Source organism: Callorhinus ursinus, unplaced genomic scaffold (genome assembly GCF_003265705.2).
Source record: "Callorhinus ursinus isolate GAN/ISIS: 27379988/994484 unplaced genomic scaffold, GSC_fseal_2.0 scaffold9, whole genome shotgun sequence".
Lineage (NCBI taxonomy): Eukaryota > Metazoa > Chordata > Mammalia > Carnivora > Otariidae > Callorhinus > Callorhinus ursinus.
In genome coordinates this window covers 2,679,824-2,698,079 of record NW_027397071.1, presented here as the reverse complement: position 1 = coordinate 2,698,079, position 18,256 = coordinate 2,679,824, and the positions used below count along the sequence as shown (strand labels likewise).

Genomic DNA, 18,256 nt, shown 5'->3' with positions numbered 1-18,256 from the left:
TGTTTTTGAGGTATATTGGTTTTCAGTTTCCTTGTAATGTCTTTGTCTGGTTTTGGTGTCTGAATGATGCAAACTGCAAAAAAACAAGTTGAGGAATATTTTAATGAATAGTATACTGTTAATTGAATAGATTTTTTATATACCACAGTCCACTATTAAATAATTCAACTGTTATGTAATTAAATACTCTGCTTTGTGTAGCTTGGAGCTCCTTGGGTTGTAAGAAGTGCAGTTCAAACTAGTTGATAGAAAAAATATTTATTAGCTTAGTGGCTCTAAAGTAGGGCGTCAAGCTTGGCTTGGCTAAGTCCACATCTTAGATGTTGTTGTTAATAATATGCACCCTTGTTCTTTTGTTGTTTAGTTTCTCCATGTTGGGGGAGCGTTAGCCCCCATCAGCTCCAAGATGATATATTACATAGACCTTGAGATTGCAAATCGAGAGAGTCCCTTCATCTATCCATAAAGGGACTTGATTGCTGCTACTTGAATCATACCTACCTAGTCACTTTGTTTAGGTCAGGGGTTGGCAAAATATAGCCTGCAGGCCAAGTTTTTTTTTTTTGTTGTGTAGACTGAGGTTAAACATGGTTATGTGTGTTAATCACACTGGTACAAATGTTAATAGAATAGTATCCTAATGTCGGAGATACAGGAGAGTGGGCAAGGCAGTAGTGATATATGATCTGGATAGGTGAAATAACAGTCTGTGAGTAATGTAAATTGATGGATTATAATTTTTCCTTTCTCAGATGATGAAACATGCCTGGGATAATTATAGGATATATGGATGGGGACATAATGAACTCAGACCTATTGCAAGGAAAGGGCACTCCACTAATATATTTGGTAAGTTTACTTCTAATTATATATCCACTACTATATCCGTTTTCTACGGCCATCTTTAAAACAGAATCTAACTTTTTAAGTACTTTATAAAATCTGAGTATTTCTATGTAACAATAATTTGAATTATAATAAGTGTATAACATGTACTTTGTTTCTTTTTTTTGCAAGTTTCAGTCAAGATTTAGTGATAGTTGCTTTGGAGTATACAGATGATGTGGTAGATTTTCTATGTGTATACACACACACACACACACACACACACAGATGTTATAGTCATTTATCTGAGTATTTTGAAGCTTTTTCTGCATTTTTTTCTTTAGTATCAGAGAAATCCAGTACCTATTTGTAATTTTTCTTCAAACGTAGTTCTGCTACTGCTCATATTGTAGAGGAGGAGGGGATGCAAAAGAAAGCAGTAGTGCTATGTATGTATAAAAAAGTCACATGCCCAGGGTGATTTCGTTGGTAAGGTGAGTGGGTTATGTTGTACATTCACAGTTCCAAGGGAAGGATTAATGTGTGTGTGGATGGAGGTCTGGGGAAGAGCTGTGTTCACCTTAGTTTGCTCTAACTTTCTACCTCTCCTGACTTGACTCCACTTGGTAAACTCAGTTTAAAAAAGTAAGTTAATTTACTTAACTTTTACTTAACCCAAGGACAGTTCTTGAGAATTATCAAGCTGTTCTTTATCGACTTCACCTCTTTCCCCCATTCTCAATTTTTCTTGATGTGATGAATATCTTTTAAGTAATGATATGTGAAGGCAAGAAAATATTAATGGGGTAAGAAGGCACACATATTAGCTTTGTGCAGTGTAGTTATCTTTACTAATTATAATGTGCCACCACAGTAATCTTAATAACATTTTTCTTTGTGATATTTGGAAGAATTTTTCCAATACTATGATTTCTCTTATAATTTGTTTATTGCTTGGTTATTTTTTGTAAAAAATAAAGTGACTGAAAAGATCATTTCTCCCAGGTTTGAGAGATGTTGGGATGGAGGGATAATTTTCCTTTAGGTAATCAAAGACACTAGAGATCTTTTAATACAATATTTAAGTTACTGTCTATCACTAACTTAATACAATATTAAGTTAGTGTCTATCACTTAATGAAATAAAGCATGTTTCCTCAGTAGAGGTTACAGATAGAAAAGTTCCCATTGCTTTGTGGATGCCCCATTATGAGACATTAGTGCAGGATAATTTATATTTAATGATTAATTAAAATTAGATCCTCTCTTCAAGTAAATATTTCTTTATATTAAACTCAGTGGTAAACTTGTGAGTCTTTTTAAAGGATTGGAGTATAAATGTGTACTGAAAATAAGAGTTGGATGTTAATTTTCTACTTGTTTTTTTAACCCTTATTTCTCAGAACATCTACTATATTAATATTTATCAAAGAGGCATGGGTCCTGAGCAAGGTAGTAGGTAAATAACATACATTATTTCATTTAATCATTGCAGTGACTGTCTAAGGAAGGGTTGTTTGCTGAATTTAAATTCAGAATATAAATGAGTCTTTAGGTAACTATTTCAGCAAGCAAAAGGGATATTTCTTTCTTAACTGAATGTTTTGTTAGAATCCTAATGGAGAAGTTTTGACTTAATTTTTTTTCTATTTAAAAACAATAGCTTTTTTTTTTTAATGAAAGGTGGTTTTAATTTGTGGTAATTTTGTCAGACTTCTTCAAATGTAAACTTTGTAGATTACTCTTTGGTTAGGTTGGTGAATGATGACTGGGGCATGGCAGGTTCAAATTATTGTCAGGTGAGTTCTTGCCAGCTGGTTATTACAGCATTTAAGTTGATTTCGTGGGTAAACTGAGAATTATGTGTGAGATCCTAAAGGTTAAAGGAAGTTAGAGTTGGAAAGGGAGGCTTTACAAAATAAGCCCTTTTATTCTGAGTTAACGAGGTACAGAGGCAAGGTTTTGCCAGTGGTCCTCCATTTCAGAGGGATCATCATGTAAATGAAAGCAACTAAGTACATATCAACAAGAAGTTTTACCTTCTTTGCTACCAGTCTGGCAAGAGATCAGTAACGTTAGGGATTCTGTAATTTGGTTTATGAATAAGACTGTTTTCCTTTAGAACAATAGTCTTATGCACATTAATAGAAACTTCAATAGTATTTGTATAGTTCATATTGCTGTGGACTGAATTGTGCCCCCCATAAATTTATATGTTGAAGCTCTAACCCCTAAGTCATTATATGTGTAGATAGACTAGGAGTTAATAAATGAGGTCATAAGTGTGGGGCTCTAATCTGATAGGGCTGGAGCCCTTAAGAGAAGAGGAAGAGACACTAGAGCTTGCTCTCCCCATGCACATTCACCAAGAAAAGGTCCTATGAGGGCATAATAGGAAGATAGATGTCTACAAGCCGTCACCAAAATCTGGAACCTTGATTTGGGCTTTTACAGCCTCCAGAACTATGAGAAAATAAATTTCTGTTGTTTAAGCCTCCTAGTCTATATATTTCATTATAGCAGCCCAAGCAAAGTGATAAATGTAGTAGATACTGAGGGCTGGTTTTAGAGATGTATGTGAATGAACTTACTTTGCATTCAAAACAACCCTAAGAGGCAGGTGCTGTGGTTACTGTTTCCATTTTATAGATGAGGAAATTGAAGCACAGTTAGGGTTAACTGTCTTGCCCAAAGTCACCCAGTTAGTAAATAATGGAGCCAAGATTTGAATCCCAGCAGTCTAGTGTCAAGGTCCCTTTTTCTAACCGCCATTCCACACTGTGTCAGTAGACTCTAAGGAAAGAAAAACATTAATAGCAGAACACAGGAAAAAATCCATCGTGAGAAGAAAATTCTAGTGAAATGGTAGAAAATGTGAAAATGCAATCTATAGAATTTTCAGTAATCAAAATTAGGTGCTTGTATCTTTTATTAAAATTTTTGAGTGGTTATAATTCTTTCCCTCCAAATAAGCTAACTAGGGATGGATCCTTTATTGTTTATTTTGTTTTATATTTTTAGATATTAGTTTATTAAAGGATTAATAAACAAAGGTCAAGACTTTGTTTCCCACTTATTCTGTTCTTTTTTGCATCTCATGTTCTTGCTGGTGAGTATGATTTGGAAGCTTAAAAAAAAAAAAAGTCTTTTTTTTTATTTTTTTGTTGTTTACACAGAAGAAGTTTAACCAATGGGTGATAGTTCTGAGTGTCTCATTTGACATCCCAAATTCAGTTTGCCTTTACAGAATCAGAATCTTAGAGTTGAAAGGAACTTTAAGTTTAAAAGTCTGGCTTCTCTATTACGGAACATATAGGCTGGTATTGAACATATAGGAACGTACAGGTGAGTATTGAAACTTGTAGTATTTGAGATTATATGGAGAACAACTTAAAATGTGTCCTTTTCCATTTTATTAGCTTTAATTATGAAAAAAATCCTTTAAATGGTAACTAAAATCAGTGTTCCTCTGACTTCTAATAGTTAGCCCTTGGCATTATATGATTCTTTATGTGCAGAAAACAGAAAACCCATTTCATAATGGCTTAAACTAAAATTTAATCAGCTCAGTGAAGTCCTAGCATAGATTGGAGTCCAGCTAGGCTTTTTCTTTATGTCTTTCCTCTGTTTTCCTCTGTGTGTTGGTATCTTCAGACTGGCTTCTTAGCAGGATGGCTGCCTCAGCTCGAAGCTTTATATGTTCATATTACCACATCTGTAGAAAAGAGAACACTGTAGGGAAGGGAGTACTTGGGTTTCTTAGAAACTTCATTGAAAGACTCACTGTTTCTTGTCTCTAACTGGCTTTTGTGCCCATCCTCGAACCAAATGCTGTTCCCAGGTTGGTGGCATATATTCCTTTGGTTTTACCCAGTTAAGGCTGACTCCTGTAGCTAGTGAATGCAAAGAAGGAAATGTTGCTGGATGTAAATTAGCGCTGGTATTAATTATTCCAACAGTGGAATTCATGGAATGAATTCTTTTTACTTAGACATTCTGGAGAATAAAAAGTTTTATTATGGATAGGTCTCTTTGTATTTAAAAGAAAGAATTTTGCTTTGGAAAAGAGTGTTACTAACTTTGCAGTGGTTTTTGAAGTATGCTTTTATTTTCAGGATGTATCTATGTATGTGTTTGTGTAAATTCTTTTTGCTATTTCCAACTTAACTGGGTTTTGACTTCTAATATTTTGTCAAGGATTTTTGCATTTATATTTTGCATTATCTTTGTCTTGTTTTGATATCAGAGTAATGCTGGCCTCATAAAATGAATTTGGAAATATTCTCTGCTCTTCATATTTCTGGAAGAGATTGTTTAACATTGATTTTATTTTCTTCTTTAGTGTTGGTAAAATTCACCAGTGAAGCCATTGGCGTCTGGAGAGTTTTTTTCTGGGAGGTTTTTAATCTGTAAATTCAGTTTCTCTAGCAGTAAGGACCAATCAGTTTATCTACAATTGACTCTTGAACAATATGGTTGTGAACTGCATGGGTCCACTTACATGTGAGTTTTTTTGATAAATACAGTATAGTAGTATATATTCTCTTACGATTTTTTTCAAATTTTTATTTAAATTCTAGTTAGGTAACATACAATGCAATATTGGTTTCATGAGTAGAATTCAGTGATTCATCACTTACATACAACACCCAGTGCTCACCACAAGTGCCCTCCTTAATACCCATCACCCATCTCTAGCCCATCCCCCACCCACCTCCCTTCATCAACTCTTAGATTGTTCTCTATCATTAAGAGTCTTTTTTAAGATTTTATTTATTTATTTGAGAGAGAGATAGCAAGAGATAGAGCATGAGCAGGGGAGAGAGGGAGAAGCAGGCTCCCCACTGAGCCAGGAGCCCTATGCTGGGCTCAATCCCAGGACCCTGGGATCTTGACCTGAGCTGAAGGCAGATGCTTAACCGACTGAACCACCCAGGTGCCCCTATCATTTAAGAGTCTTTTACAGTTTTTCTCCCCTCTCTTTTTTTTCTTTTTTTCCCCTTCCCATATAGTCATCTGTTTCTTAAATTCCACATGAGTGAAATCATAATATTTATCTTACTGTGACTGACTTATTTCGCTTAGCATAATACACTCTAGCTCCATCCACCTTATTGCAAATGGCAGAATTTCATTCTTTTTGATGGCTGAATAATATTCTATGGTGTGTGTGTGTGTGTGTATGTGTGTGTGTGTGCATAGTATACATATATATACGTATATATAACTTCTTTATCCATTCATCCGTCGACAGACATTTGGGCTCTCTCCATAGTTGGGCTGTAAACAGTTGGGGTGCATGTAGCTTCTTATGATTTAATAACATTTTTTTAGCATACTTTATTGTAAGAATATAGTTTATAATATGTATACAAAATACGTGTTAATCAACTCTTTGTTATCAGTAAGGCTGCTAGTAAACAGTAGGCAATTCATGGTTAAATTTTGGGGGATTCAAAAAATTACACATGGGTTTTTGACTGCATTGGGAGCCAGCACCCTTAACCCCGGCGTTCTTTAGTTTTGGGTTCTAAGTTTTGGTAGTTTATGTTTTTTTGAGGAATTGGTTTATTTCATCTTAGGTACTGCTTTTATGTGTGTAGAGTGTTTTGAGTATTGCCTTGTTATCTTTTGATTGTGGCAGCTGTAGTGATAATATAATATTAGTAATCCATGTTTTTTCTTTGTCAGTCCTGCTAGAAGCTTGGTTTCATTGATCTTTTAAAATAATTTATCATAGTTCACTTTATTTTTTTTTATTCAAGTAATATCAACATAGAGTATTATACTAGTTTTAAGTGTACAATATAATGATATAGAAATTCTCTACATTACTCAGTGCTCATCGCTATAAGGGTACTCTTAATCCTCTTCACCTATTTCACCTGCCCCCCACCAAACTCCCCTCTGTAACCATCAGTTCATTCTCTATAGTTAAGAGTTTGTTTCTTGGTTTACCTCTTTTTTTCTTCCCCCCATGTTCGTTTGTTCTGTTTCTTAATTTCCACTTAGGAGTGAAATCATACGGTATTTGTCTTTCTCTGGCTTACTTATTTCACTTAGCATTATATCATCTAGATCCATCCATGTTGTTGCAGATGGCAAGATTTTATTCTTTTTTTATGGCTGAGTGATTGTCTATTGTATATGTATATCACATTTTTTTTTATCCACTTATCTGTCAGTGGATACTTGGGTTGCTTCCGTGTCTTGGCTATTATCAACAATGCTGCAGTAAACATAGGGGTGCATTTATCTTTTTAAATTTGTTTTCATTTTCTTTAGGTAAATAGCCAGTAGTGGAATTACTGGATCATGTAGTAATTCTATTTTTAATTTTTTGAGGAATCTTCATACTGTTTTCTACAGTTGTGTGCACCAGCTTGTATTCCCACTAATGGTACTTGAGTGTTCCTTTTTCTCCACATCCTTGCCAGCTCTTGTTATTTATTGTGTCTTTGGTTTTAACATTCTGATAGGTGTGAGGTGATCATCTCATAGTGGTTTGTTTTGCATTTCCCTGATGATAAGTGATGTTAAGCATCCTTTCATGTGTCTGCTGGCCATCTATATATCTTCTTTGGAAAAATGTCTGTTCATTGATCTTTTTTATATTTTCTTTATGTTTTCAATTTCTTTGATTTTTGTTCTTTATTATTTTCTTTCTTCCACAGATTCGGGTAGATTTAGCTCTTTTCTGATTTCTTTAAGTGGAAGTTTAGAGTATGGATTTGAGATCCTCTTTTCCAGTGTAAGCATTTAATTCTATAAGTTAACTGTGAGGTGCTGCTTTAGTTATATCCCAAAGATTTTGATATGCTGTGTTTTAATTTTCATTTAATTCAATATGTTTAAAAATTTCTCTTGAGGAACCTTCCTGCACTGTTGGTGGGAATGCAAACTGGTGCAACCACTCTGGAAAGCAGTATGGAGGGTCTTCAAAAAGTTAAAAATAGAAATACCCTATGACCCAGCAATTGCACTGCTAGGTATTATCTGAAAGATACAGAAATACTAATTTAAAGGGATACATGCACCCTGATTTTTATAGCAGCATTATTTACAATAGCCAAATTATGGAAAGAGACTAAATTTCCATCAATTAATGAATGGATAAAGAAGATGTGGTATAGGTAGTCCAAGACGGAGGGGGAATAGGAGGCCTTAGTTTCATCTGATCCCAGGTTGAGCTAAATAGCTGTCAGATCATTCTGAACACCTGTGAACTCAACCAGAGATCTAAGAAAAGAATTGCTGCAGTTCTACAAATAGAAAAGCGATACTTCTACAAGGTAGGAGGCGCAGACAAGTGAATCCGAGGTGATATATGGGCAGATAAGCCTCAGGGGGAGGGAGCTTCTGTAAGCCAGCTACTGGAAAGTGATATAACAGTGGAGTGCAAAATCAGAACTTGTAGAAGTTTGCTCCAGTGGGGGACATCCCTGCCTGAAAGGCTCTTAGTTGGCAAAGCAGGGTGGAATCGTAGGTGGGACAGTGTGGTCTCAGGAACCCTGGGGTTACAGAAAGACCCTGAGTGCGGCAGAGCTCTCACGTGTCTGAGTGGGGAAGCCGGCTGCAATCAGGTGAGCTCAGAAGTGGGCTTTCAGCTCAGTGTTGCCATAAACCACAAACCCCTGCACGGTTGGGTGACTGCTCTCAGAGCAGGGGCCCAGCAAGTGGCAGAACCATGGTGAGATCCTATTCTATCCCCCGGGAGGAGTGGCACAGGTGCACCCTGCAGGAGTCTGCAGGGTTTGGGGATGTGAATGGGGCTTGTATGTCTGAGGTAGAAACTCTCCTTGGTCACAGGCTGGGTGAGCACGGACTGTGGCTGGAGACCAGGGAGAGAGGAGTGATTGCTTTTCCCTGAGGGCAGCTGAAGAGTGGGGCCCTGAGCTTTCAGCTCTGGGGCTGGAGATTGGGAGGCCTCCATTTTCATTCTCATCCTCTACAGCAGTGCGGGAAAACCTTCGGGGAACAAAAGCGACATAGAGCAATCCTGACAGCTTCCTTAGCTGGGCCCCCTGGCAAGCGTGGTGCAGTTCCATCTGGAGCAAAGACACCTGAGAATCAATGCGATAGGCATTGATCAGATAGGCAAGATCAGAAAGAACATCCAGTCAAGACCAAGTGTACCAGTCACACACAACTGTAAAACTCCAGTGCTGGGGGAAAATAGTATATAGAATTCATGTTTTTTTCCCCATGATTCTTTGGCTTTCAATTTTAATTTTTTTCTTTTTCCTTTTTCAAATAATTTCTTATTTTATCAACTCTTTTTTTAAAATCTTTAAATTTTCATCTTTAAATTTACATTCTATCTTTTCATTCATTGTATTTAATTTTATTTTTGTATATATATATGTTTTTCTTTCTTTACAATTTTAGAATGCAGTTTCTTCTAACAAACAAACTAAAATACACCCAGAATCTAGTGTATTGCTCTGTTCTTGTCACCTGTCTGATCATATTTTCTTCCTTTTTTTTAGTCTTTTTAAATTTTTATCTTTACAGTTACATTCTATCCTTTCAATGTTATTTAATTTTATTTTTGTATATATGTGTTTCTCTTTCTTTACAGTTTTGGGATGATAGTTTCTTTTGACAAACAGACCAGAATACACTCAGGATATAGTGTACTGCTCTGTTCTGTTTATAGTCCTTCTTTTATTTGTCTTTTACCTTTCATTTTTACATTTACATTCTGTCCTTTCATTGTATTTAATTGTATTCTTGTACATATATGTTTTTTTCCTTTACAATTTTGGGATCTAGTTTTCTAACAGACTAGGATACACACAGGATCCAGTGTATTGCTCTGTTCTATTCACATGTCTGATTATAGTCACTCTTTTTTTAAATTTTATTTATTTTTCCATTTCAGGTCTCTTCTGATTTGGTTAGTGTATATTTCTCTGGGGTTGTTGTTGCCCTTTTAGTATTTTATTCTCTTGTTCATCTATTCCTCTCTGGACAGAATGACAAGGTGGAAAAACTTACCTCAAAAAAGAGAATAAGAGGCAGTACTGACTGCCAGGGACCTAATCAGTATGGATGTAAGTAAGATGTCAGAACTAGAGTCCAGAATAACGACTATAAAGATACTAGCTGGGCTTGAAAAAAGCATAGAAGACACTAGAGAATCCCTTTCTGGAGAAATAAAAGAACTAAAATCTAACCAAATCAAAATAAAAAAGGCTATTAATGAGATGCAATAAAAAATGGAGTCTCGGGCGCCTGGGTGGCTCAGTTGGTTGGGCGACTGCCTTCGGCTCGGGTCGTGATCCTGGAGTCCCGGGATCGAGTCCCGCGTCGGGCTCCCTGCTCGGCGGGGAGTCTGCTTCTCCCTCTGACCCTCTTCCCTCTCGTGCTCTCTATCTCTCATTCTCTCTCTCTCTCAAATAAATAAATAAAAAAAAAATGGAGTCTCTAACTGCTAGGATAAATGAGGCAGAGGGGAGAATTAGAGCTATAGAAGACAAAGTGGTGGAGAATGAAGAAGCCGAGAAGAGAGATAAACAACTACTGGACCACAGGGGGAGAATCGAGACATAAGTGATACCATAAAGCGAAACAATATTAGAATAAATGGGATCTCAGGAGAACAGGAAAGAGAGAGAGAGAGAGAAAGAGAGGGAGGCAGAAAGTATATCTGAGCAAGTTAGAGCAGAGAACTTCCCTCATCTGGGGAAGGAAACAGGCATTCAAGTCCAAGAGGCACAGAGAACCCCCTTCAAAATCAATAAAAATCGGTCAACACCTTGACGTGTAATAATGAAACTTGCAAATCTCAGAGACAAAGAAAATCCTGAAAGCAGCTTGGGGGGAAAAGAGGTCCATAACCTACAAGGGTGGACATATTAGACTGGCAGCAGACCTATCCACAGAAACCTGGTAGGCCAGAAAGAACTGGCATGATATATTCAGGGTGCTAAATGAGAAAAATATGCAGCCAAGAATACTTTATCCAGCTAGGATGTCATTCAGAATAGAACAAGTGATAAAAAGCATCCAGGACAAACAGAAACTAAAAGAATTTGTGATCACTAAACCAGCCCTGAAAGAAATATTAAAGGGGATCCTTTAAACAGAGGCAGAGCCCAAAAGTAAAATAGACCAGAAAGGAACAGAGATAATCTACAGAAACCATGACTTTACAGGTAATACAGTGGCACTAAATTCACATCTTTCAATATTTACTCTGAATGTAAATCAGCTAAATGTCCCAATCAAAAGACACAGGGTATCAGATTCAATAAAAAAGGAAGACCCATCTATATGCTATCTGCAAGAGACTCATTTTAGACCCAAAGACACCTCCAGATTGAAAGGAAGGGGTGGAAAACCATTTATCATGCTAATGGACATCAAAAGAAAGCTGGGGTAGCAATCTTTATATCAGACAAATTAGATTTTAAGCCAAAGACTCTAATAAAAGACGAGAAAGGACACTGTATCATAATTAAAGGGTCTATCCAACAAGAAGATCTAACAATTTTAAATATTTATGCCCCTATCATGGGAGCAGCCAATTATATAAGCCAATTAATAACAAAATTAAACTCATTGATAATAACAAAATAATAGTAGGGGACTTTAATACCCCCCTCCCTGCAATGGACAGATCATGTAAGCAGAAGATCAAGGGAACAGGGGCTTTGAATGACACACTGGACCAGATGGACTTCACAGATACATGCAGAGCATTCCGTCCTAAAGCAACAGAATACACATTCTTCTCGAGTGCTCATGGAACGTTCTCCAGAATAGATCACATCCTGGGTCAACAAATCAGGTCTCAACCGGTACCAAAAGATTGGGATCATTCCCTGCATATTTTCTGATCACAATGCTTTGAAACTGGAACTCAAGCACAGAGGAAATTTGGAAAGAACTCAAATCCATGGAGGCTAAAGAGCATCCTACTGAAGAATGAATGGGTCAACCAGGAAATTAAAGAAGAATTAAAAAAATTCATGGAAACAAACGAAAATGAAAACACAACTGTTCAAAACCTTTGGGATGCAGCAAAGGCAGTCCTAAGAGGAAAGTATATAGCAATACAAGCCTTTCTCAAGAAACAAGAAAGGTCTCAAATACACAAGCTAACCTTACACCTAAAGGAGCTGGAGAAAGAACAGCAAATAAAACCTAAACCCAGCAGGAGAAGAGAATTAATAAGATTAGAACAGAAATCAGTGAAATAGAAACCAAAAGAACAGTAGAACAGATCAACAGATCAATAAAACTAGGAGCTGGTTCTTTAAAAGAATTAATAAGTTTGATAAACCCCTGGCCAGACTTATCAAAAAGAGAAAGGACCCAAATAAATAAAATCATGAATGAAAGAGGAAAGATCACAACCAACACCAAAGAAATACAAAAAATTATAAGAACATATTATGAGCAACTATATGCCAACAAGTTAGGCAATCTGGAAGAAACAGATGCATTCCTAGAGATGTATAAACTACCAAAACTGAACCAGGAAGAAATAGAAAACCTGAACAGACCCACAACCAGCAAGGAAATTGAAGCAGTAATCAAAAAATCTTCCAACGAACAAGAGTCCAGGGTTGGATGGTTTCCCAGGAGAATTCTACCAAACATTTCAAGAAGAATGAATACCTATTCTTCTGAAGCTTTTTCAAAAACTAGAAATGGATGGAAAACTTCCAGACTCATTCTCTGAGACCAGCATTGCCTTGATCCCAAAACCAAAGACCCCGCCAAGAAGGAGAATTAGAGACTGATATCCCTGATGAATATGAATGCAAAAATTCTCACCAAGATACTATCCAATAGGATCCAACAGTACATTAAAAGGATTATTCACCATGACCAAGTGGGATTTATTCCTGGGCTGCAAGGGTGGTTCAACATCTGCAGATCAAGCAATGTGATACACTACATAAATAAAAGAAAGGACAAGAACAATCTGACCCTCTCAAGAGATGCAGAAAAAGTATTTGATAAAGTACAGCATCCTTTCTGGATTAAAACTCTTCACAGTGTAGGGATAGAGGGAACATACCTCAATATCATAAAAGCCATCTATGAAAAGCCCACAGTGACTATCATTCTCAATGTGGAAAAATTGAGAGCTTTTCTCATAAGGTGAGGAACACAGCTGGGATGCCTGCTTTCACCACTGTTGTTCAGTATAGTACTAGAAGTCCTAGCCTCTGCAGTCGAGACAGGAAAAAGAAATAAAAGGCGTCTGAATCAGCAAAGAAGTCAAAGTCTCTCTCTTAGTAAGTGACATGATACTCAATGTGGAAAACCCAAAAGAGTCCGCCCCAAAATTCCTAGAACACATATAGCAAGGATATAAAATCAGTGCACAGAAATCCGTTGCATTTCTGTACACCAACAATGAGACAGAAGAGATAGAAATTAAGGAGTTGATCCCATTTATAATTGCACCCAAAACCATAAGATACCTAGGACTAAACCAAAGAGGCAAAGGATCTGTACTCAGAAAATTATAGAATTCTCATTGAGGAAGACACAAAGAAATGGAAAAACATTCCATGCTTAAGGATTGGAAGAACAAATATTGTTAAAATGTCTATGCTACGCAAAGCAATCTATACATTCAATGCAATCCCTATCAAAATACTATTAACTTTTTTCATAGAGTTGGAACAAATAATCTTAAAATTTGTATGGAATCACAAAAGACCCTGAATAGCCAATGACACACTGGACCAGATGGACTTAACAGATATATCGAATGTTGCAAAAGAAAACCAAAACTGGTGGCATCACATTGCTGGTCTTCAAGCTCTATTACAAAGCTGTAATCATCAAGACAATATGGTACTGGCACAAAAACAGACACATAGATCAGTGGAACATATACAGAACCCAGAAATAGACCCTCAACTTTATGGCCAACTAATCTTTGACAAAAGAGGAAGGAATATCCGATGGAAAAAAGACAGTCTCTTCAACAAATGTTGTTGGGAAAATTGGAGAGCCATATGCTGAAGAATGAAACTGGACCATTGTCTTACAGCATACACAAAGATAAACTCAAAATGAATGAAAGACCTAAATGTGGGACAGGAATCCATCAAAATCCTGGAGTAGAATACAGGCAGCAACCTCTTTGACTTTGGCCACAGCAACTTCTTGTTAGAAACTTCTCCAAAGGCATGGGAAAGAAAAGCAAAAATAAACGATTGGGATTTCATCAAGATAAAAAGCTTTTGCACAGCAAAGGAAACAATCAGCAAAACTAAAAGGTAACCTACAGAATGGACAAAGATATTTGCAAATGACATGTCTGATAAAGGGCTAGTATCCAAGATCTATAAAGAACTTCTCAGACTAAATACTCCCAAAACAAATAATCCAATCAAGAAATGGGCATGAAGACATGAAGAGGTATTTTTCCAAAGAAACTATCCAAATGGTCAACAGACGTATGAAAAAATGCCCAACATCACCTGGCATCAGGGAAATACAAATCAGAACCACAATGAGATACCAACTCACGCTGGTCATCTTTGAATTAAACTCCTTTTTTAAATTTATTTTTTATTTAAATTCAGTTAATTAACATATACTCTGTTATTGGTTTCAGACCTGGAGGTCAGTGATTCATCAGTCTTATATAATACCCAGTGCTCATTATAAAAGGTGTGCTCCTAAATAACCATCATGCAGTTATCCCATCCCCCGACTCTCTCCCCTACAGCAGTCCTGCTTGTTTCCTGTGATTAAGAGTCTTATGGTTTGTCTCCCTCTCTGATTTTGTCATCTTTTATTTTTCCTTCTCTCCCCCTATGATCCTCTGTTTTGTTTGTTAAATTCCACATATATGATCATTTCAGTAGATGCAGAAAACGCATTTAACAGTACTCAAGATTGATCCACAATAAAAGCTCTCAGGTGACTGGCATAGAAGGGAACTTCCTGAGCCTGATTAAAGAAAGGCATTAAAACACACAGACACACAGATACCCCAAAATAAAACAAATGGAAAAAGTTTGCCACATGCTTAATATTGGAACACTAGATGTTTTCACTAAGATTATGAACTAGGCCAGGATGTCTGCGCTCTTACTTTTGTGAGATTGGAGTTGAGGTCCTAGACAGTACACTAAGAAAAAGACAAAAGAGGTATAAAGATTGGAAATGAAGAAGTACAAGTGTCTTGTAGTCAGTAAGATTGTCCATGAAGAAAATCTTAAGGAATCTACCGGACAACACCAACCAAGTACTAGATTGAATAAAATTTAGTAAGGTCATAAGGTACAAGTTCAGTGTACAAAATAAATTGTATTGAGGTGTCTGGGTGGCTCAGTCGTTAAGCGTCTGCCTTTGGCTCAGGTCATGATCCCAGGGTCCTGGGGTCGAGCCCTGCATCAGGCTCCCTGCTCGGTGGGAAGCCTGCTTCTCTCTCTCCCTCTGCTGCTCCCCCTGCTTGTGTGCTCGCTCTCGCATTCTCTCTTTCCCTCTGTCAAATAAATAAATAAAATTTTTAAAAAACAAACAAAAAAACCCCAAAATAAGTTGTATTTCTATATACTAGCAATAAATAGTCACAATGCAATTTTTTTTAATAATATCATTTGCAATAGCATCAGAAAATAGGAACTGTATGTGGGTGAATTTAACAAAATATGTGCAAAACCTATACACTTAAAACTGATTATCAAGAGAAATTTCAAAGGACTTAAATAAATGAAGAGAGGTGCCATGTTCATAATTGGAATACTCAATACTGTGGGGATGTCAGTTCTCTTAAAAATCATATTTAAATTTAATGAAATCCCAATCAAAATGACTTTTTGCATAAATTGATAAGCTGACTCAAAAATCTATATGAAAATGCAAAGCTTGTGCAATAGAGTAATTTTTTAAAAAGAAGAACTAAGTTGAGGGATTTATATTACCTGATTTTAAGATGTACTGTAAAGCTGCAGTAATGAGGACAGTCTTACTAGAACCAGAGAGATCAGTGGAAAAGCACAGAACTAGGACTGCACATGCATGGTTGATTCAAAGGTGCCTGGGTAATTCAGTGGGTAAAAAGATACCTTTCCAGTAAATCATGCTGGATCAGCTACATATTCATATAGAAAAATGACAAACCTTGACTCTTCATTGTACATAAAAATTAACTTGAAATGGATCATAGAGCTAAACATAAAAGCAAGAAGTATAAAACTTTCGGTAGAAAGCTTTGGAGAAAATCTTTGTGACTTTGAGGTAAGAAAAGAGTTTTTAGAATACAGAAAGCATAAACCATAAAAGGGAAAAAATGGATAAATTGGACTTCATAAAATTTAAAAATTTCTGCTCTCCAAAAGACATTAAGAAAATGAAAAGTTAAGTCAGCCACAAGACTTGGAGAAAATGTTTGTGGTACACACACACGAATGTATTTAGAATATATAGATGATTCATATACCAAAGAAAGTTTATGAATAGCCAATAAGCACATCAGTTTCCAGAGAATTAAAATTCAACCCACAATGCAATATCCCACACACTCATTAGAATGTCTAAAATTAAAAAGGGCAGCAATACCAAATGTTGACAAGGATGCTAGAGCAACCAGAACTCTTCTGCATTATTGCTGGGTGTATAAAATGGTACACTCTGAAGAGCTGTTTGTCAGTCTTTTGTAAAGTTAAACATAAGCTTATCACACAGCTCAGCAATTTCACTCTTAAATATTTCCATGATGCTCACAAATGAGATCAGATAGTTTTATTTTTCTTACCGAGCTTTTTGCATCAGTGGTATACAGAATCCATAAATTGGATTTTAAGATCTCTCTGTATTCTATAAAAATTTATGTAGGAGTTACTGTTCTTAAAATTAAAGTAAAATCTATGGAACTTCCAGAGTATGATACTTTTATGGTGGGTAGTTCTTTGAGAACTTCTCAGTTTCCTCTGTTTCTTGGTCTGTTTTGTTTGTTTAGATTTTATGTTTCTTTTCTAAGTCAAAGTTTTATATATATATGTAATATTTTTATTTTATTTGTTACTATATAATATTAAATATATAATATATATTCATAGAAAATAATCAGTTGCACTCATTTTTTCAAATTTATTGATACGATATGACTAAAATGGGTTTTGTATAGTTTCTTGGTTTCCTCTGTATGTATCTGTTGATGCAGTCTTATTTCTTATTTTGTGTTTTTGCATTCCCTGGCTACTTTTTAAACATTGGTTAGTGGTAGATTCATTATATAGTTCTTCTGATAGAACTATCTCTTGAATTTATATTTTTGACAATTTTCTTTATTTCTAATTCATTAATTTTTGCCTTTAACTTTTCTGATTCTTCAAACTTTTTTGCTCAGGTTTATCATTGTTTTTTTGTTTCCTTAGTAAAATGTTGTGAATTTAATTATTTTCATTGTTCTTATTAAATAACATAAAATTTTCAAGTTATGAGTTTTGAGAACTTTTTACCCACTGAATTAGTTGAATCCTGTGTTCTCATAATAAAGTTTTATTAATCTTTTATACATTCTACAGTATTGTGTTTCACTTCTTTGACCCAAATGTAGATTCATTTATTTATATATTTAAGATTTTATTTATTTATTTGAGAGAGAGAGTGAGAGCATGAGCAGGGAGAGGGAGAGGGAGAAGCAGACTCCCATGCTGAGAAGGGAGCCCAAATGCAGGGCTCGATCCCAGGACCCTGGGATCATGACCTGAGCCAAAGGCAGACGCTTAACCGACTGAGCCACCTAGGCGCCCTGTCCCAAGGGTAGTGTTGGATCTTTTAACCTTTTCCAGTTGAAATCTTGAGTTGTCTAAGTAAACAATCATAGTGATAGCCAGGAACTTCAGTTTTGCCTTTTTCTTCCCTGGGCTGTTTAGCCCATGGCACAAACCTCTTCTTGTGGAACTAACCAGAATTGGTACAGAACAGGTGGGTCAGCCCTTTTTCCATTCCAGAGTTATCTGCACCTTAGAGGAATATGCACTTCCAGGATTCCATAAATAACTAGAGAACTGAAGCATAACTACCTATAAAAATTGAAATAACAAAAACAGGTACTCTTAAGGATTTAAAATAAGCATAATAAATATTTTGGATGAAATACATGAAAAGATACATATTTAAATGATTATGGAAGAGGTAGGGATATATGGGTGATTAAAGGCTTGATAAAATATTTATCATCTTAATAAAAAGTTGAGGAACAAAGAAAAGTAAATGGAAAGTATGTCTGTAATAACCCAGAACAAACATTCTAGTTAATGTCAACATGAAGGGAACTTAAGTGGGGAGAAGAACCAGGAACTTATCAGAGTGTGGTGGAATGCTTGTCTTTTTAGTGGAAAGATAATATTTATTGATGAGTTGAGAAAGTTATTAGAATCATGTGAAGAAGAAAGTATAAGTTAAGGACATTTTAAGAACGAATTTGTATAGCTTTAAAAAA

The 18,256-nt window shown here is 35.9% G+C and overlaps 1 protein-coding gene across 2 annotated transcripts in view; it reads left to right on the top strand.

The window, feature by feature from the left end:
* MAN1A2 (mannosidase alpha class 1A member 2) overlaps window positions 1-18,256 on the top strand; it is a 198,909-nt gene that overhangs the window by 54,210 nt on the left and 126,443 nt on the right. For both annotated transcript variants that reach the window (XM_025872529.2, XM_025872528.2), the window contains exon 3: window positions 753-849. In XM_025872529.2, the coding sequence (XP_025728314.1) occupies window positions 753-849 (97 nt within the window). The remainder of the gene's footprint in view (window positions 1-752; window positions 850-18,256) is intronic.